Consider the following 21,075-nt stretch of genomic DNA (forward strand, 5'->3'; position numbering starts at 1 on the left):
ATTTTATATATTTCTAGTTTTAATATTTATTATATTTTGTTTTCATTCCTCTTTCAAGTTTTAGTTCTCTTCACTTAGCTTCATTTAATTTGATCTAATTTACATATTGCATTTGGATTTGTATGGCTTCTGTAGCTTTTGCAGAGCCCCTGGCCTAGGGATATGCCTCGACGTCCAGTGCGGAGCTGGAGCCTGCGGCACCCTCCGCCAGCTGCTTGGCGGCCTGGCCCAGTGTCCGGTGGCGGTGCGAGGCGAGCTGAGCGCGCGAGAGGACGCTGCAATCGCAGGTGGTGCAGTGGTAGTGCGTGTGCCGCAGCGCATAGGTGCAGCCAGGTGAGTCGCAGGGCTCGTTGCTGGCGATCTTCCGGAAGCCGGCCGAGCGCACGTACTCCAGTCGCAGGTGCAGCCGTCGATGGGCCACCACCTTGTTGGAGTCGGTGCAGACGTAGTCGCACTTACGGCAATGGAAGTGCGAGGACTTCTTGGGCGCACCCAAGCCCAGGCTGTCGTCTGTGAACGAAGAGATTCTCGGATTAGCAGGAGAAGTGAGAGTGCGCGGAGGATTCGCCTGCCCACCTACCTGTCGCACCTGCTGCCGCCGCCTGCGTCGCATAGCAACAGTCCGGCACGCCGCACCGCATGTTCGCGCGGTACTGGCGAAAGTCCTCGCCCATGAGGCTGTCCATGCGCTCGTGCCGCGCCGTGTGCTGCACGAAGCGCGTCTTGTCGCAGAAGCTGTAGTGGCAGTCGCGCCGGTTGCAGTGGAAGTGCGACTGGTGATTGCGATAGCCGCAGCGCTCGAAGCCGCAGTCCTCGTTGAAGCGGAACTTGAGGTAGCCCGTGGGTATGTCCTGATCCCTGACCCGCTTACCAGCAGCGCGAGCGGACGTTGGTGCGATTGGTGCAGCTGCAGCTGTTGGCGACGTCTCCTCTGCCGCTGCGCCCGTTGGGGCTGTGGCTGTGGCTGCTGCGGCGGCCGCTGCTGCTGCTACGGCGCCCGCTGCCGCCGCATTGATCAGCAGCATCTTCTGCTGCGCCGCATTCTCCAGCAGCATGCGCATGTCCAGCGCTGCGGGTTGGCTGGCCGCAGCCAGGAAACTGGGCAGCAGCACCTGGCGCTGGTACAGGTCGAGCAGCTGCTTGAACTGCAGCAGCTTCGTCTCCGGCTCGCCACGCCCATTCGCTGTTACCGCCGCGCCGGTGCGCATGCTCAGATCTTCCGGCTGATCGGCACTGCAATCTGTGCTGGGCAGCGACCCATATCTGCCGGAGTTGTCCGAGAGCTCCGCTGCCTGAGCTGAGCTGGCGTTCTCTGGATAGAAGGTGCCCGCTGCACGAACCACTAAAAGAAGAAATATTTCTAGAAAATCTATATCATTTATAGTATATAGGGCCTACTTACCAGAAACTCTTTCCACGGACTTGCTGACTGCAGCTTGCTGTGTGCTAGGCGTACTAAACATCAGCTGTAATGACGGAAAAATAAATTATTGTAGGAATATTATATATGTACATACGTTAATAATGTTATATTAATATAGGATATATTTTTCAGATTTAATCATCTAATCAGATAATTACTAAAAACGCAAACATAGATATGATCTATATTCACAGTCAAGCTGTCAAGGTCTATTAAAATTCCTAGTATTATTCTTATAGATATATGAATATGCTTACCTATACATACATATGTAAAATATACTTTAGTATAGGCTAATTTAGAAAAATACTTTTAAAACACTATTTCTGCAAAAATAAAAGTTTTCTAAATAAAAATGTCACTGGGAAAGTTGCGTCCTATCGAAATAAAATATAATAATAATATATAAATAAATCTGAAAAATGATAGAGCTGCCACAGGAATTGTCTTGGAAGCGTTACAAAACTTTTAAAATATTTTTAAAAATATATAAATGATTCTCTATTTATATATGTATATAAACTCTGAAATAAAGTCTAACATAATTCTATATATTATTTAAGAGAATAACGAAATTCTGTTTCACTCACCGGAACTGGCGATCCATCCCTATTAGGTAACTCCCTCGTCGAAGCGTACTTCGTTCTTTCAGTAGGACTTGCGCTGCGCACATTTGCGGAGCTTCTGTGTAGATCCACAGTCCAAACGCGGGCTCTCTTTCTGCTACGACTAGGTGTGAGATCTGTTGCAGTCGATTCCTCGGCGCCAGCGCCAGCCCCAAGCCTCAAGGCAGTGGGCCGCTCATCGGCTGCATCTGCGGAACTTGCCAAGCCGCAGCCAGAGGATGGATCATTTTTTTCCAATTTGAAACTGGTGAAGATGGCCTGAGGTGACTGCTGAGTCTGATAAGATAGACAGATAATAGATGAATAGATGATAGACAATAAATGCCATTACTTTTATGATAAAGTAGTTACATAAGAAATCTTTTCATATAGCGGAAATAACTCAGATCTGGTTAAACTTTGAGTGCAATGAGATCATTTGAAGTATTTATTTTTATAGGGATTATATTGTAAGTCTCGACTATTGCTAAATTATTGGTAATCTCTTCTTGCAGACCCCTCGAAAGTTGTGGGCGGTGTTTTATTGAATTTCTTTGGCATTGCTGTACTTGAGGTTGTCTTTGTTGTTGTTATAATTGTTGCCACTGTTGTTGTTGTTGTTGTATTTGTTGCTTTTGTCATAGTTTCGGATTTATGACAAACAGTCGCAACCAGTTTATTATTTCCGAAATTACTGTTAATGTTTATTGTTGGCCCAAAATGTCACTATTTAAATTTTGTTCACGCATCAAAATCAATAATAAAAAAATAAAAAAAAAAATAAGCGCATAAACAAAATAAAAACCAAATAAAAAAAAAGAGAAACCACTCAGAAACAAAAAGGAAATCCAACTTTTGAATACCCTTACCACAAATGGTCAACGAAAGTCTTGAAGAAAATGTCGAAATATTTTACAATTTATCAAAAATACTTTAAATGAATCGCATAGATCAAACATATATATTGTATATTGTATATATGTATATATTTAAAAATTATGTCACATAAAATCAACTAAACCTTTATAGAGCATATGAAAATAGTTACGACTCGAGGGCATCTATAATTAATAATTACTCCAAAAGATTGAAAAAAAAAAAGACAATGAAACGTGTTTGGCTTTACCTGATCAGTTGTCGCACTCACACAATAAAACACACACACATGCACACACAGAGAGAGATAAGCGTATGAGCACACGCATACACACCCGCATATATAGAGCCATTCATATAAGTACACACACCTTATATGATTAAATACAATATATAGAAGTTATTGTAGTTGTTTCGTTCCTTTTAATCGTCGCATTCGACGGGCGGCTGATGGCGGTCAGAGAGGGTCGCCACGAAACTAATGCAACAGCCTATCCATTGAATGAAAATTATGCCATTATGATCGATCTCTTTTACTGTGTAGGCACGAGCAGAGTATCAGAAATGTATACTGCAGATTGGTTTATTGATTTCCAAGAAATTATAGGCTTTACTTTTGGAGCTAACAGTTTCATTTCATATCCAGGTGTTCTTATTTCTGGGTACTCTTTCTTTTACAACTCTTTTCGTTGCTATCTGACTTGTTGTCGCTTTTTCTATGAAAGGCTTTTTGTATGCATCTCGTTCTATATGAGATAGAGAAAAGATAGAGAGAGACTCTCAATATATATTTTTTGGAATGTCTCTCTCTCTCTCTCTCTATATATATATATATATCTATTTCCATTTCTTTGTCTCTGTCTCTTTCACCCCTTCTCTCTCTCTCTCTCTCTATTTCTTTCTCTTTCTCTCACTATTTCCCTTTTTCTTCTATTAACCGTCTTTATCTCTCTCTCTCTCTCTCTGTCCCGCTCCCATTATTTGTCTATATAACGGTCACTGTTTCTCGCTCTCCCTTACTTTTCGTACCCTCTCCTTCGTCTTTACTTCTATATACTTAGCATTCAGATTCTCCTAATATTCTATATTCATTTGTACTATTAAGCGACTTTACTAAAATGAGATCTATAAATTATGATGAGTTTTTCCTTTATATATAATAATCTGAAGATTCCAACAGCGCTCATCCTCAGACTCAGATACTTTTATAACAATATATGCAACTACTTATATTACCATATCCGAAATATCAATAACCTTATTCATGTTTATATTCAAGTTCCTCTCATAGTTCTTCTCCTTAGCCCTATCCAAGAAGCCCTCAAGTGTAGGTCTCTAGTAGCACTCAGTTCCCAATCGCGTCGTCAGCTAACATATTTCCCGAAAAACAATCAAAATAATAAGAAAGAAAAAAAGTAAGTAAAAAAGAGAATACCGCAAAAGGCAATGGACAAAATATTTATTCAAATTATTCGATTCACACCGACAAAATAAACGGCTCTCACAGAGAGCCCCAAGTACAATTGTGTGTACTTGGCCAACACCTGCCCCTGTTGCCCCTCGACTCCCTCTGCACTCAAACACTGCCTGGGCCCGCGTCACTAGAGGCTGACGCGTGGGCTGTGTAATCGTAGTAATGTATGTGTGTCTGTGTGTGCGTGTGCGTGTGTGTGTGTGTGTGTGTGTGTGCCGACAAACTGGGCTCAAAAATGTAGAAATTATGAAAATGACAGTTAAAAGCACAAAACGTTCGACGAGCTCCACTGTCTCGCTAGTGGGCGGTGTGGCGGGGGAGGCGTGGCCGCAGACACAGACACAGGCAAGTGAAATAAATGCGGAAACACTCGTTGTCAATATTAATATGACGAATATGGCAAAAACCAAATCCGAAAAACTCAATTCAACACACGGCACATAAAATGCCGCATTAGGAGCCCCATCGATGCCTGATGGCACCCTCGACAGCACCCCACCACCCCGCTCCCCCTGCCAATCTGATAACCCATTGCGACGCGACGCGACACGACGCAGCACGCAAATAGGCGCAAATTCCTAATTACAATGAGTGTGCAAGTGTGCGTGTGTGTGTGAGTGTGTGTGTGTGTGTGAGAGAGTGTTAATATGCATTGGCATTAGCTAGGGCGCGTCGCGAACTAGACAAACCGAAAAGGAACATCGAGACGAAGAGAAAGACAAAGTAGAAACCCTATTTATAGAACGATGAACTAAAATAGAAGCTATACAAATTATTGATATAAGTTAAATGTATAATAGATATACCAAGATATTTATGTATATATGTATATGAACTAAAACACTTTCTGCCTTATCAGATGGAATGCAGCGTTGCAGATTGCCTATTATATCAAATTATATTAATAGCATGCCATTTTCAAGGAGATTAGGCTCATAAAACAAAAAAATAAATAAAAAAAAAAAAAAAACAAATTTTAAAATATAAATATGTAGTAATCTTAAATCAATCTGTTATATAGAATTCATGACAGATAATAATAGCAAATTCTTATTACGCAAAAACAGAAAAAGAATAGCTTAAAATCTTATTTTAGTTATAAAAACTATAAAAAGAAACTGCAAATGCATTGAATAATATTAATCGATTTTTTTACAATATCTACAATACAATTAATATTAATATAACTGTTTTTAATCAGTAATTCATTTGAATGTCAATTATGTACTTATAAAATTAATAAATTAAATGTGTTTAGATATTGAAAATCCTAATAAATAATTTTATGATTTTAAATAATAGAAAAATAAAAGACTAAAAGATAAGGTAGAGACAGCCACCTAGCCATAAACAATGAAGAGTATAAATAAAATAAATATTAATAAATAATATAAGGTGAAAATAAATAGTCTAATATAAATGATACAAAGCAATTCCGATATACATATGTATGTATCATACTCTAAATAAGTGGAAAAGGCTTATGAGCAAAAATCAAACAAACATAAATTAAATACAAAATAATTGTAATTTAAATGTTAACATAAAATATTATAAATATTAATAAAATTTTAATATAAAATATCTTCATTTAAATATTGAATATCAAAAAATTATAAATAATTGTATAAAATTTTAATATAAAATATATTCTCTTAAATATACAATTAAAATTTAATATATAGTCCTCATCACTTACGCGTAAATTAAATTTAAAAATTAAACTACTAAAACATGCAATATTAAATTTAATTTATAGTAAATTTTACTTAAATATATCATCCCATATATAAATAAAATTAAAATAATTCAAATGTAAGTCTAAATTTAATAATTTGAATACATAAAATCTCATCACTTAAATATAAATTAAACAATTCATAATTTAAATATAAAATATATCTCACTTACGCTCTTATAGACTTCCACGAATCGATTTTTGGGCGGTCTGCCGCGTTTGCGGTTGAAGAATCCGTCGATTGAGGTGATTTGCGTGGCCAGAGTTGGAGGCGGCGGCGGCGGCTCATCGCAGCTGGCCGTGGGTGTGGGCGTGGCACTTGACTCCGCTGGCTCGAGCGCTGGGGGCTCGTTGCTGTTGTTGTTGCTGCTGCTGCTGTGCTCCATGCCGCACCCGCTGGAGCTGGAGCTGGAGCTGGAGCTGAGGCTGTCTAGGGTTAAGGGCACGTGCTAAAAAACAAGTAAAAGAAAACAAGGCAAAGTGGGGCCAAACAGGTGTTAATTTCAATTGCAAATTGATATGTTGGGAATGCAATTGGCAATTGAGCAGGCAATGCCAACAAAAAAGTTGCCAAGAAACATGCAGAAAGTGAGTCATGGCCCCAAGAGGGGGCCAACGGTACCTGCGCCAGGCGCCGCCAGTCAGCAAAATGAGCATAAAATGAAATGAAGTTAAATTGGAAAAAAAAACGAAAACAAACAACATGGGGACCCGCTTCTAGGTAGAGCCCTGGCCAACGCTTGGCTAATCGAACGGTTCAAATTGCACAAGCTCAAAACTCAAGCTCAACTCTCGACCCGGTTGAAAGACCTGCCCCTTGCAGTTGGCCAAGTTATTCGCCAGAACAGCCTCTCTCTCTCTCTCTCTCTTTCTTTCTCTTCTTCTCTATCGCTGCACTGCATCTGGAGGCCACCAGCACTCAGGAAGGCAGCTTCTGCTCGGCCTGGGCTTACGCTTCCACGAACTGTTTGCATATGGATCTCCTTCAGCCTTCAGATTGCATAAATGTTATGAATGCAGTTTTCTGCTTTTTTTTCTTTTAAGAATAACTATGCTATAATTCTGATAGAGTTTTTTGTGGAAAAATATTTGAATCGGAGAATGCCATTATTAATCAAAAATATAATTTTGAAGATTTATATGAAATATAATTATATTATAAATATATTACTTCGCACATACAGAATTCAAAGTAAAGTATAAGCAAATAAACTAATAGATCACAGACAAATAAAATAAATGTTTCATCAACTTTTGTGTTTAAATCGTATATAAATAATATTTGCTTAAATAAGTATTAAAAAATAAAGCTAAAACACTTTTATTATTAATGAATAAATAAACAATAAACATAATACATACATATATTACTAAAGTATATAGCAAAATAGTCTACAAAATAGTATACAAAAAATTTAGAAGTAAATAAAATGAATATTAGAAGAAACCATAAGATAAATAAATAATAAACATAAATTTATAAAAAGAATTTAAGATAAACACATTAGTTTTTTTCTTGCTACTCCTGCATATCTTTTTACAACCTTTAATAATATACAAAAATTTATACACGCATATATGTATGTATATATATTTAAAATATTTCCTACACTTTACACAAAATCACTTTTTCATTACAATATTAAATTTTGCAACAGAATATTCAGAAAATGTAATAGTAATCTATTTAATAAATATAGATAATATCTATAATATCTATTACATATGTATATATTCGATATTTTGTTTTAGAAAAGCTTATGCACCTTTAAAACTTAATTGCTTATGGAGAGCTATATCTCATTATTGTTATTAATTAATAATCATTATAATTAAGAATCTCTTCGATAGTAATACTAAGGATATTAAATTAATAGCTTACCAATTGATAATCTAAAAGCTCACAAAATGTTTATTTTTTCGTCAAGAACTTTGATTGCAATCACATGGAATTTCCATTTTTTATGTAATTAGTGGAGCTGAAGCTGAGCTCCATTGTTTATGAGCTGGGCAAATGTGAAACTTATCTAGTGGGCGATATTGTCAATTACTTGAAGTTGACTAATTGGATTTGAGCCGAGTCCTGCATGGAGTTAAGCCTGGCTGATTGCCTGGCATCGATTAGCTAATTTTAGCCAACTTCTGGCTGGGGCTGGGGCTGCGGCTGGAGCTGGGCGCGTGCAGATAGACGATCTCAGCAGGCGACTATTCCGACTCATTTATTGGTATCCATATGAATTACTTATGCGCACACATATACACAGAAAGCAAGAGAGAGAGAGCGAGAGAGGGGGAGGGAGAGGCACTCATTAGTCTTGGCTCAAAGAAATGCCGCAACATGAAACCGAATGTGAATGCACAAGACTTAACAAAAGACTAGATTTCTGAGATTACGTTGACATTTTGGAAGGACAAGAGCAGCTCAGCTTATCTGCCATACATATCACACACTAATACACACACACACACATACACATGGCATGATATAGAGCCTGATTGCACCTACCTATCATAGAACTAGCATTATTTTCGCTTGAAAAGCTCAGTCTGTTACAATCGTTCGGAAATCCAATAAGAAAGAGCAATGATTACGACGACGACGACAACAACAACAGAGGCACACGCGAGTCACGGCGAATTGAGCAACGGTGCAGCGAGAACGCGTCTTCTGCGGCCAAGCAACATTGAACGAATGACGAAGCCTGCGCGGCGCGCACAAGCAGTTGGCTCAAGCCGAGCTGCAACACGAGCTTGCTTGCTCTCAGCTGATTGGCTCATTGAAAAGCTTCAAGAGGATCTAAAAGTTGTGCAAGTGTGCGTTAGAGCGAGAGCTGCTATTGGTTGCAGCGTGCCTGACTGAGTGTGTGACACTGCTTAGGGAACTTAGCTGAGACAGCAACCAAAAGCTTTTATCATGCCGTTCAAATAAGAAACCGTTTGATTTTCACATTTAAAAAATTTATTTTTTTTTTGCATTTTTTATTTTTTTTACTCAACTTTTACACAGAGAAAAATGAAATTGCAGTTTGTTTGCATTTGTTTCGTTTTGTTTATATATATATATGTATATATATTTTTGTCATATTTTGATTAATTAAAATTTGTTAAATTGCTAGAATTTGTTAAGCGCTACTAAAGTTTAAATTTGTTGTTGTTTTACATACACACTTGTATATATATAATATATATTGTTTTTTGTTTTGTTTGCATTTGCTTTGTTTTTTCGTCTTCCTTCCTTTTTCTTCTTCATCTTATTTAGGCCTTAACGCATTTCACTTGATTTTTGTAGATATAATATATGGAAATTGTTAAACATTACTTAGCCATGTATATATATATACATATATATATATATATATATATACATGCATAGCTACTTGATTTACAACATTGAGTTCTTATCAACTTTTGTTAACTTAAGTTTAGATTTTCTTCTTCTTCGTCGTGTTTTCTTGGTCTGATGAGAAAGAAATGACAATACACTGAGAGAAACTCGCATAGTGTTTAGATTTAGCCATGGCATCTTTAACTTTTTGTGATTGTATCCGAGTCTTTGCAACAAAATGTTCGTTTTCTTTTCTTTTTCGTTTCCCAAAACAAATTTCAACATCAAAAATTTTGAATATATATTTTTATAATATTAATTATTTTTGTTTTTGTTTTTTGAAATTAAGGTTTTTCAGTATTTAAATCACATGGTGGGATAATCGCTTAAATACATAAGATTATTAAATTTTGTAGTTTTTAGTTTTAATACAATGAGTGTGTGGAATGTGTGAAGTGATTTGAGGGGCTTCGAGTTGGGTTTCTCTTTTAAGTATTTGATGTGCTCTGCTCTAAAAATATTTTGAAGAAGATTTTTCTAGTATTTTTATTTACGTGTTCTTTGCTTTAGATATATATGTATATATATATATATCGATTTTTACTTGAGGCGTTTTCTAATTGATTGATTATTGTTTAAATTTCTTTTGTTTTTCATTGAATGCATTAATTGGTTCCCTTTTAACACACACACATACGTATTATCATATATATCTATATATATATACGTGTATATATATAGGAGTATGTAAAAATTCTACACACATACATATACATATATATAACTCTATCCATAGTTTGGTATTTAGTTTTATTCCTTTTTTTTTTAACCATATATCATTATTGTTTACAAATACTTTGAGGAGCACTGGACGTGTCTAAGATTCTTCATCTTCTTCTTCTGCTTTTCCTATACATCCATCCATTGAAGAACGTAGAAATCAAAAAACAAAAAGAAAAAACATTTAAAGCGTTGCGTACTACTTTTTTTTTAAGTATTATTTTTAAGCCTGGCGTTAAGTTAACAAAAAAAGAAAAGACATTTATTTTGTTTTTGTTTTGTTTCTTTTAGCTCTACAAATTAAAAGTTGTTACATTTATTAATACTCTATTTAAAAAAAAAAAAAAACAAAGGAAATTAAATTTGTCAACTGTTTTTTTTTTTTTTTTTTTTTTGCATTAGTTTTCTATTTGTTGTTTGTTAATTATTAAATAGATCACATTCATGGTTCTATTTCTTTCACTTGCTTGCATAGTTTTTATGTTCACATTTGTTTTAAACTTGTTTCATTTACTTTAAATACATTAAATACGCTTCGAAATTGCGTTTTGTGTTTTTGTTGTTTTATATTTACATGTGTATTTTATATTTATTAGTTTTAATTTGCTCGTAATGTTAAACAAAGTGTAAAGAAAATGCGTATTTTTTATTTTTTTTTTATTTTTCATTTGTGTGTTTTTTCTACTTTAATATGAGTTTTTAGTTTAATTTTTAAATTAAATATCCTTGCAGTATTTTTTGTATATTTTTGCGGAATAAGAATTCTATTTTTTGAGGAAATATTTTTAACTATGGTCTTAGTTGTTTGCTTGTTGGGTTTTAAAAATGTTTAATTTAACTTTTTTATATTTCTAAGTATTTTTTTGTTTTAGGCTGCAAGCTGCAAGGATTTTTGTATGTAGCGAGATCTTTTTTGGGTGTTTTTTTTGTGTTTATTATTGATTAAAGTATAAATAAATTCTATTTGTTGCACATGCGTGTTTGTGTGTGTGTGTGTGTGTATTCTATGTAAATTATTTAAATGTATTTTAGCTTAAATTTGTCAAATACTTGATTTACGGCTTGAAATGTTTTTCTTCCTTTTTTTTTTGTTGTTTTGCAGCTATAAAAGTTTTGAAATCGGCTTTTAGAATTGGTTTTAGTTATAAATTTTTTAATTTGTAATTTGTATTTTACGCTACGCTATAAATTATTTTAAAATTTATTAACACAGATGACTTTATAGATTTCTTTTCCCAAACATTTTGCTTTTACAAATTTCTTCCATTCTTTAGCTTAACATTCAAATTGGTTTTTCCTTCTCTTACGTTTCTTTAAATTTTACTCACAAATACACTTAGCTGCCCCACTGTATATTAAGCATATATATTATTGTTTAATGCAATGCCATTTGTTTTCTTGTTTGTTTTCGTTCTATGTAATTGTTTAAACTAAACTACGAATTAAATACACAGCTACACACATTGAATTCTCTGCCTTGTTTATGTTTTTCTTTTTAATATTAAAATCTTAAGCTAGAAACACATCAAATATTATAAATATTTTATATATATATTTATGTATCTGTATTTTGTATATATCAATGTAGAGCAAGAGTTTGAAACTCTGCACAAGAAAAGAAAACGCGGAGTTTAAATTTGTGAAGAAATCAAAAAAGAAAAAAATTGTTTTTAAGACAAATTGAAGAAAAAACAGACATGAGAATATTTTAAACAAATTTTCAAATGTTCAAATTTTGCATGTTTTAAGTATGTGTGTGTGTGTGTGTGTGTGTGTGTTTGTGTTTCAATATTCATAATTATTATATAATATCACATCAACTTTGTTTTTTATTATTATTATTTTTTATATATATTTTGTTGTTTTGCATCAACTCTTTTCTTTTTACTTATTGTTTGCTCTGTTTTCCCCCCCATATATTTATTATATATATTGGTTTTATATATAGAGATTTTATAGCCTAATAAGATCCTGAAGAAAAACATACATACATATCCATAAGTATATCAGCGTTGCTCTTCATGTACATATATATATGTACATATTTCGATTTTCGTATTCATCCTTTCTCTGATACACTCATTTATATACTTATACGATTAATACTCTCTTTTTGCTCTTATACATTTCTGGGAGATTTTCCTTTTTTATGTTTTTTGTTTTCCCATTTTTTTGTTTTTGTTTTTAAAAACGGATAACCGGCAACCGTTTTCACTGAGTGACAATTTTCCTTTTTTTGTTTACAATATTTTCAATATTTGATTTTTTTTTTTTTTTTTTTTTTTTTTGAGTTTTTGTTTCAAAAAGTTTCATTTTTTGTTTATAAGCCAAAAAGTCAGTCCAATAAGAGTTTTGAGTTGCCTGCAACTGCAGTTGATTTGTTTTTGTGTTTGTTTGTTTTTAGGATTTTGTAGGTCTCAAAATACATAATTGTTTTTGTTGTTGGGTTTCTGTTTTAATTATTATTAGTATTATTATTTCTCCTAGTGTTGCGTTGATTTGTTGTTTTTGTTTTGCAGGATTTGTTGAATTGTGGTCCAAAGTTTGCCTCTTTATGGGTTTTGTTGTTTCTTTTAAATTATTAATTTTTGTTTTGTATGTTTTTGTTTCTTTTGGATGGGTTTTGTTAAGGACGCCGACGTGAGTTTGCGTTTTAAGTTTTGGAGCTGTTGCATTCGCTGTTCTTCGTCTTATACATTCATTTACTTATTCGGAGGGATTTGTGTAATGATTTAAGTGCAGCATCCAAAGTACACCATCGAAACACGCCCACATCGACATCTACGCCTTCCATATGCCTCATATGATGCTGCCTCTACTGGGAGAGTAGAGTTTGTTCTTGGTCAAAGTAAAATCGGGACTGATCATAATCGTATTGCTGCGTGTTATATATCTACACATGGGAAAGCGTGAGAGAGAAAGAGAAAGAGAGAGTGAGTAAAGTGTTTATAAGATATTAAAGGCAAAAAAGTCTCACTTGAGCAGCTTAGGCAGCAGGCTGGACCAGCCGCGCTTGTCCTGCTTCAACGTTAGGTAAAGCTCAAATATGGAGACCGTATCCGGATCCACCTTAAACGAAGCAATACGTCTGTGGAATGAAAGAGAAGGAGAGTTAGCTTACTGCTGTTGCCACCGACTATCAATTGCTTACCTAACGTTGTTCGGCTCGCTCTCGAATTCGATGAATATGGTGCAGGCCCTCTCGCCGCACGGCTCCCGCTCCGACATGCGAATGATTTCGGCTGCAATGCGCTGCATCAGGTTGTTGGGCAGCGTCACCTCGGTGCAGGCCAGATGCTGGCTCTTGGCGTCGCGCAGCTTGGCCTGTAGCTGCTGCGACAGCTCCTGCACCGCAACCGCGTTGACATCGTCCAGATTGTCGATGGCGCCGAGGCGTGAGGTTGGCGTCGACTGCAGCGGAGAGGCGGGCAGCGCTGTTGTCTGCGGTGCTGCCTGCAACACGTTCGACATGTAGCCGGCGGTTGCACTGCCTCCGTTTAGCATATCGAAGCTGGCCGCTATGGGGCAGACGGGGGCCTTGACGCCGACGCCTGTCGAGGAGGCGGACGACGAGGAGGAAAGGCGCGGGCGGGTGTAGAGCGCCTGATGCTGACGCATGTGCAGCACTGAAGCGGGGTGGCCATCCACAACATCAACGTCGACGTCCACGTCCACGTCCACGGTCGCAACGTCCGCGTTCGCAACGTCCACGTCAGCCACGTTCGCCTCCGCGGCTGTTGCAGTTGCTGGTGCCGTTAGCGGACTCGTCCAGTCTGCAATGCAAGGATAAAGAGCATAAGAAGAGGTAAGACTTTAGTCACCTTATTTCGACCGGCAGACCACAAGAAAGAATAAAGCATAAAGCAGACACACAAAAAAAAACAGCTGATGTCTGCGCTGCCACCGGCAAAAGCCTTGCATGCGCACTCATTCTCCTTCTCTCTTCCTGTCTGTCTCACACACACTCACACAATCGAAGAGCTTGCGCAAGCTCAAATTTGCACTCACACTTTATGCGCAGGCTCGACAAACACACTCAATGCTTCCACGGCGCGGGGGCAGACGGGGGAGTGGCTTGAAATCACCTGGCAACAACAGCTGGAAAATCAGCCGTTCGCTTAAGCAGCAAACCCATGCCCCTCTCCTCTCCTCCCCTATCTGCTTAGAGCAGTCAACCAGCCATTAGGTAATGTGTTTTTTTTGGGTTTTTTTGCTTGTCTTCCCCTCTTTTGCTCAGCTTGTTTCGCTTTATGAGCCAGAGGCCTCATCGTTTCCAGCTGACGATTGCGCGTCCGTCCCCCATCCGTTTTGTTCGCTCGTTCGTTAGTCAGCAGTTTCTTTTGCGTTTGCTTTTGCTTGTGCTATGCAATTGCTATTGCTGTCCCACATCTCCCTCTACCCCTCCCTCAACAACACCCGCTCCTGCTCCACCTCACTCCTTCTCATTTCAATGACCGCCAGGCCTTGCTTTATGTGTCTTCTCTGTCGTTTGCCTTTGGCTGCACGCTTTTTATTTCTTTTGCTGTTATTTTAATACTCAAGTATACAAATACAAAAGCCAAAGCTGAGCACAGCAGCCGCACGCACAGTGGCTCGAAATGTCGACATTATGTTTTGATAAATGTTCTACCTAATTATTTGAAGGTAAACACATTCTCTATGATAACAAATGTGGAAATGTCAACATTATTATTTCTTTTCGTTTAATTAACATTTTCTTCTTCAGTAGCTTTTCATTTGAATTCATAATTTACATTTTCTCCCACTGTCTTTTGCTGTCTTTTCTGTTTATCTTTTACATTAAGGAATACATACATACATATATGGAATATGTGTACATATGCATGTGTGCGTGTTTATGTTGGATTGTGTTTATTTAAGGTGCCTGTAGTATGCAAATAAAAAACAGTTAAATATCTTACTGTTGTCCCGTGCTTTGTAATATGCACAAATTAACCACTTGGCTTGCCTCGCTCTACGATGTCATGTAATTAGCGCTGAAACTCTTTCAGCTCACCCATCGCCTTCCCCGTCTCGCACCCTGGGCCAATCCATTGCAACGGCTGAATGGATATTGCTATCTCGCTCGAGCGCACTAGGCGCACCCGCGTAATTAAGAAATTAACGGCACATGTTTGCGGCTCTCCTTCTGTGTTTATGTCTTTCGCTGCGTTTGTCACAAATGAATATCTGTATACATATGTATGTATATACTATGCATATAAATATATACATATATGTACACACATATAGACTTACAAACACATGCACACGAACGTGTTTTGTCAAGTGTTGCATGAAAAGGGTTTGTGTAAACTTTACATTGTAAAAGTCAAAAGCGAAAGCGAAAAGGAAACAGACAAGCGACCGCATACACATTTAATTACACACACACAAACATACGTACATATGTATACACGCATGTAAATTCTGTTGAGAGCGTCTCCCCCGCCTTGTCATGTCTTATTCATCACTGCGGGCACATCACGCGACATTTGCGGCTGTCTCTTTTATGCATTCAAAATCGCCAATAAACAACACAACCACAGCAGAAGCAGCAGTAGCAAGAAACACAGTAACAACAGCCTAGCAACAGCATCAGCATACACGCACTCACACACTACATACATACATATGTAAATACATTTTATACTTGTCTCTTGCTGCCCCACACAAACATGTCTGCAGCTACCTGCGGCTAGCGCGAGGGCTTTGCATTTACTTTACAGAACATTCTAATTTATCTCTCAAAGTGCAGTAGCTAAGGGAAGCTCTTTTAGCTTCTGCTTACATTACTGCGTGCGTGCATATACAAATGTGTGTATGTGTGCATGCGTGATTATGCGTGCGTGTGTGCATATAGCGTTTGGCCTTGAGTCCAGCGATTGAAGTAAATGGAGTGTGATTGATACCTTGGAATGGATACTTTGACCACGCGATAAATCTTCATCGAAATCTCAATCAAAGCAGTTGTAAAACACTCGAGATTTATGCTTTGCATCCATACACAACTTATGTGTAAATACATATGCATGCATGTATTTGTGTACGTACGTACGGCTCGCGCTTTAATCAAAAACTGAGCAACATGCATATCAGTGTGACCATATGCTGAATGCACAATAGTCTAGAATTTAACCAAAAATACCAAAAGCCTTTGAGGTTCTCAGCAATATTGATGAGCGGATGAAATTAAAGCTGACTTAAAGCATATTATAAATGCATACACACATACATATGTATGTATGTATACATACAGTGCATATGTATTTATGTAAATTTATAGTGTTTGGAACCGTCCTACAATAAAGATCACAATTAAGTTGCTTAAGTCAGCGCACAGGCATGCTCACTCAAAGGAAATTAAGTAATTTATTTTACAACATTATTTGGTTCCTAGATTTCCCAGATTGAATAGCATATGAATATGCATGACTAATTACGTGCCTACGTGTGTGTGTGTGTGTTGGTGTCCTTCGAAAATAAAATTGCATGCGCCCAGTCAGTCATGAAATTAAATTGACTGCAAACACACACACAGTCGCACACACATGCAGCACATACAACTGCCAAAGAACCGTTGCGAGGAGTGAGATGGCATGCTCTGTCTTTGCCGCTTCTGCAAGGTGTGCATGTGCATGTATTTGCATTTGCATTTGTGTTTATTTGTGTGCGAGTGTGTGTAGACATGTCGTTGCATGTTGTCGTCAACATAAGGCTGCTGCTGCTCCCTGCTTCCCCTCTCCACAACGTCTGTGTCTCCCTCTCTCTCTTTCTCTCTCTCTACAAATCCCTCTGCTGGAATTTTGGGCTGGTTTTCATGTTCCCAGTTGGGTTCGTGTTCGGTTCTAATTTGCAGGACTTGCCGTGTGTTTCTCTCTCTCTCCCCCTCTATATATATATGTGTGTGTGTGTATTTTAGCCAAGTTTAAAGTGACAGGGATTAACAGGATGTTGCATAATCCGCACGTCAGACACAGGAACAGGATATGTCTGCTCCCCAGGCGCAAAAACAAGCAAAAAACCGAAAAACACGTTGCACAAAAATGCATAAAACAAATTTCGCTTCATTTCAACCCCTTGAAAACTTGCATGTCAAAGCCACTTTATTTGTCATGCCATTTACTTAAGCTGGCGAACAGAAGCCGGAAGAAAATTCCCTTGGATTCAATTTATAATACTGCTAATTCTATTAACTGCCAAACCTTGAAAGTAAAGAGCCTTTCGTAATATTACAAATTCCTACATACAAATTTGTATAAATATATGTATGTATGTGCATACATAAAAAAAGTTCTCAATAAACATTTCTCAGTTTATTATGGAATATTTTACATTTGTATGCCCAAAAAGATCAGATAAAAGTTTCTCAAGCGCTATCAAATTAATTGAATCAAAAAATAGGCCATAAAAAACAGGCAAACACAAAACGGAATGAGTATAAAAATATGTTCGAGGCACATTAAAAATTTGTAGTGCAAATGTTTCCTAATGTGTTTCAATAAATAAAAAATACATCATTTATAATGAATGTATATACCATTGGGGAATAAAAACCCATTTACGTCAGAAGTGCGATTCCAGCATTAATCTTGAGTATGTGCTTCAAATTAAGACTTGGAATTTCGTATTTCGAATATTTTATGAAGCTTTAAATCACTTTTTTTGTGTTCGAAAACGTTTGCCAATTTTTCGTAAATTTTTTGAAAAATGTTAAGGGGCGCTATAATTAATTCATACTTGTTTAAAATATAATAGAATTTTGTTCAAGTGTACAATTTGGTTTTTCATTTTATGTTGTTGTTTTTTCCCATTTTTTTTTTTTTTTTTTTTTTTTTTTTTTTTTTTTTTTTTTTTTTTTTTTTTTTTTGTATACACAAGTCGAAATTATATTATATTATTTGTTTATGCAATATTTTGTGTTAGTTGTTGTCTTATTTAAAAATATGTATGTTTTTAAATATTTTATATATTTTTATTATTATTTTTTTTTTTACATATTAGATATGTAAATATTTTTAGGCGTTATAAAGATTATAAAAAAAGCTATCATTTAATTTGTTGCTGAATTAATTCAATAACGTTTTAATTTCATTTTAAAAACTCTTGTTTTTTTTTTTTTGTTAAAGAAAGTTTCATTGATTTTAAAATATTTCATTTCATTTTAAGCAAATTTTTACGAAATTAAAAAATCTAAACTAATAAATTCATTAATAAAAATTAAAATTTTAAAATAATAGCATGAGAAAACTGACTTAGTTTTATTTAAAATAAATTAATCATTGGATTTGTTGCTTTTATTTGCATTTCTAAAGACAAAATTTCGCAAGTTTCTTATTTTCTTTTTAAATTAAATTATTTCAAAGCAAAAGAAGTTTTATTGAAATTTTCTCCCAGCACAAAAGCGCTTAGAACAGCAAAAAAATATAAAGAACAATCTTCGATAATCAAATTCAACAACTGAATTTAATTAAATTCTTTGAGCGTAGTTTCCACTCTCTTTAATTCTTCTGTTCTGCCAGCAATGGGCAGCGAAAACTTTAAAACTTCCACACACTTTACAGGAGGCACACACACACACACACTTACATGCTGTCACGCACGAAAAAAAAAAAGAAAGAATAGTACTCTACTTATAGCTACTAGATTTATAACACTTACCTTTAACTTTTGTTGTGCCAATGCCGCCGAATTGTCCCTGAATGTGGTTTTGTACTGAGAGCACTTCCATCTTCATTGCCCAGTTGGAAAAATATCTCACTCGTTGCGCTTGCTGTGTTGCCTCCAATTGGATTTATATTTGTGCAGCATTCAAAGTCTTTTTGGTTGACTGGGATTTTCGATGCGATTTGTTTTGTTGGTTTTTTTTTTGTGAGTAGTTGCATACATAAATCAGTATGTATGTATGTGTGTATTTGTGTGTGTGAAGGTGTATATATGTATATCTATGTATATATGTATTAGAAATGCACTTTAATCACAAGAATTTGATTTGATTTTCATGTGTGTTTTATGTGTGTATGTCTGTGTATGTGTGTATGTATTGTGTTTAACTTTTATTAATTTATTAATTTCCGATTTTGCTTGTATTTAATTTTATTTCACGTTTTTCATTTACGGCACACAATTTTCTGACTGAAGCTTTGTCTCTCTATCATACTCTCTGTAGCTCTCTCTCTCTCTCTCTCTTTATGATGCTCGTTTAACAAATAATTGCAAAAAGTATCAACAACTAAATTTGTTATTCTAGTTAAACATTTAAATTTTTTAATACATTCTAAAAAAGCCGAATTTGCCGCCTCGCATCGCTCTCGCTCTCTGTCGCTCTCTTTTATTTTTTAATTTACGCACAGCACTCGAAATTTGAGTTGTTGTTGGAAAGGAATTGCGAATTAGTTAAAGTTCTACACATATACACTGACATGTGTCTATGCATGTGGTTGTTGCTGTTGCTATTGCTGCTTGCTGTGTTGCGGTTGGCTGGCGTCGTTCCGTCTCCGTGCGTGTCGATTGGAGCTGATGCGTTGCGTGCGGCGGCCGCTGCTTGACTGGACGTTCGCTTACACAGCGACAACGGACGAGGGCGCCCTCTGCTAGTGGCAGCAAATTTGAGTTGCTCTGCCGCTGCTGCTGCTGCTGCTGCTGCTGCTGCTGCTGCTGCTGCTGCAGCTGCTCTTCCAACTCAACACGGCCCAAAAGTTAACTCGGCTCAACTCAACTCAATTCAACTCAGCTCAACTCAACTCAACTCAACTGCTCACAGCTGTTTGTTGCGTGTGTGCGTTGGTGTGTGTACGTGTGGGTGAGCGAGCGCCGTGCTGCCAGCTGAAAAAAACTTGCAACAGCAGCTAAGAATACGATGTGGAAGAGATGGACGACACACGGCTGACGGTTGACGGTTGATGGTCGACGGTCGACGGTAGAGAGGAGCTTGGGCGGCAACTTCTGTGGCGGAGCAGTTTTCCAAAGCTACTATCCGGCCGGCGGTATGTGCCTCTGCTTTTATAGCAATTTTCCGGCCAGGCTGCGCTGCCGGCTGCCGGCCGCAGCAGCGCTGCCGCTAACATGAGTGAGTGACTTTTCCCCTTGGCCGTGAATTGTGTCATTCGCTGTAAACGGCGCAAGCGTAAGAGCAAACGCACCCTCAGCTCACCTCTCGCCGCTCTCTGCTCTTCATCGTTCTCTTTCTTGCTCTAGCCGTCCTCTGCTCTGCTCTATCATTTGAGCTGCTCGCCACCAGCTGCGCTCGCTTGACTCCGGCAAACATATGTTGCCAAGCGGCACCATCAGCTGTTGTTGTGCGCTGCTCGCACTCACACACTCACCCAGCTCTCACAGTCACTCAGCTGCTCGGGCTGTCTTTGAGTGTGCTCTTAAATTCGAATTGCTCTTGAGTTAAAGAGTATTTAATGAACTTGTACTCAAGAGCGCTGTGTATACTCGAATTGAGTGTATTTTTATTTCATTTTGGCACTGAGCGCATTCTCTTTGATTCTTGATTTGAGTTATATTTTTGCAAATTTGTTATGTTGATTGGAAAAAAGTTTCTTATGTGTGTGAAATTGTTTAGATTTTGATTGAATACACATAATTGAATAGAAATCGAATAGACTTTTTATTAATACGTTTACTCAAAAAGGGCTTCCAATTGGAAATGTTAGATTAGTTAAGTTAGTTAGACTGGAAGTACCTTATAGGAATAGCTGAAATATCGTATAGGAATATCTCTCTTATCAATATTTTAAATTTAAACAAATACTATGTAACTTGAAATTGAAATATAAATTGGGTTTCCAATTGGAAATGTCAATTTACTTAGCTTAACCTCAAAAGTATCTTATAGGAATATCTTAA

General features: G+C 36.8%; 2 protein-coding genes across 3 annotated transcripts; both read right to left on the reverse strand.

Annotated features, from left to right (window-relative positions):
* Window positions 1-51: 51 nt before the first annotated feature.
* On the reverse strand, window positions 52-12,427 carry LOC108650287 (uncharacterized). Of its 2 annotated transcripts, none has more exons than XM_018099406.3 (6): window positions 8,623-12,427; window positions 6,290-6,565; window positions 2,014-2,325; window positions 1,403-1,466; window positions 581-1,342; window positions 52-510 (listed from the first exon to the last, which is right to left on the reverse strand). In XM_018099406.3, the coding sequence occupies exons 2-6, from the start codon at window positions 6,500-6,502 to the stop codon at window positions 155-157; spliced, it is 1,707 nt and encodes a 568-aa protein (XP_017954895.2). In that variant the 5' UTR covers window positions 6,503-6,565; window positions 8,623-12,427; the 3' UTR covers window positions 52-154. The 2 variants fall into 2 exon arrangements, with proteins under 2 accessions (XP_017954895.2, XP_089116654.1); XM_089260528.1 differs by having other exon boundaries at window positions 311-510; window positions 577-1,342.
* A 240-nt stretch (window positions 12,428-12,667) lies between these two features.
* On the reverse strand, window positions 12,668-20,208 carry chrb (charybde). Its single transcript, XM_018101461.3, has 5 exons — window positions 19,911-20,208; window positions 18,883-19,872; window positions 13,373-13,994; window positions 13,199-13,309; window positions 12,668-13,114 (listed from the first exon to the last, which is right to left on the reverse strand). The coding sequence occupies exons 2-5, from the start codon at window positions 18,956-18,958 to the stop codon at window positions 13,021-13,023; spliced, it is 903 nt and encodes a 300-aa protein (XP_017956950.1). The 5' UTR covers window positions 18,959-19,872; window positions 19,911-20,208; the 3' UTR covers window positions 12,668-13,020.
* Between the last annotated feature and the right edge of the window lie 867 nt (window positions 20,209-21,075).

This window comes from Drosophila navojoa, chromosome 4 (assembly GCF_054131105.1).
Source record: "Drosophila navojoa isolate 15081-1374.11 chromosome 4, UAZ_NAV_1.0, whole genome shotgun sequence".
Taxonomy (NCBI): domain Eukaryota; kingdom Metazoa; phylum Arthropoda; class Insecta; order Diptera; family Drosophilidae; genus Drosophila; species Drosophila navojoa.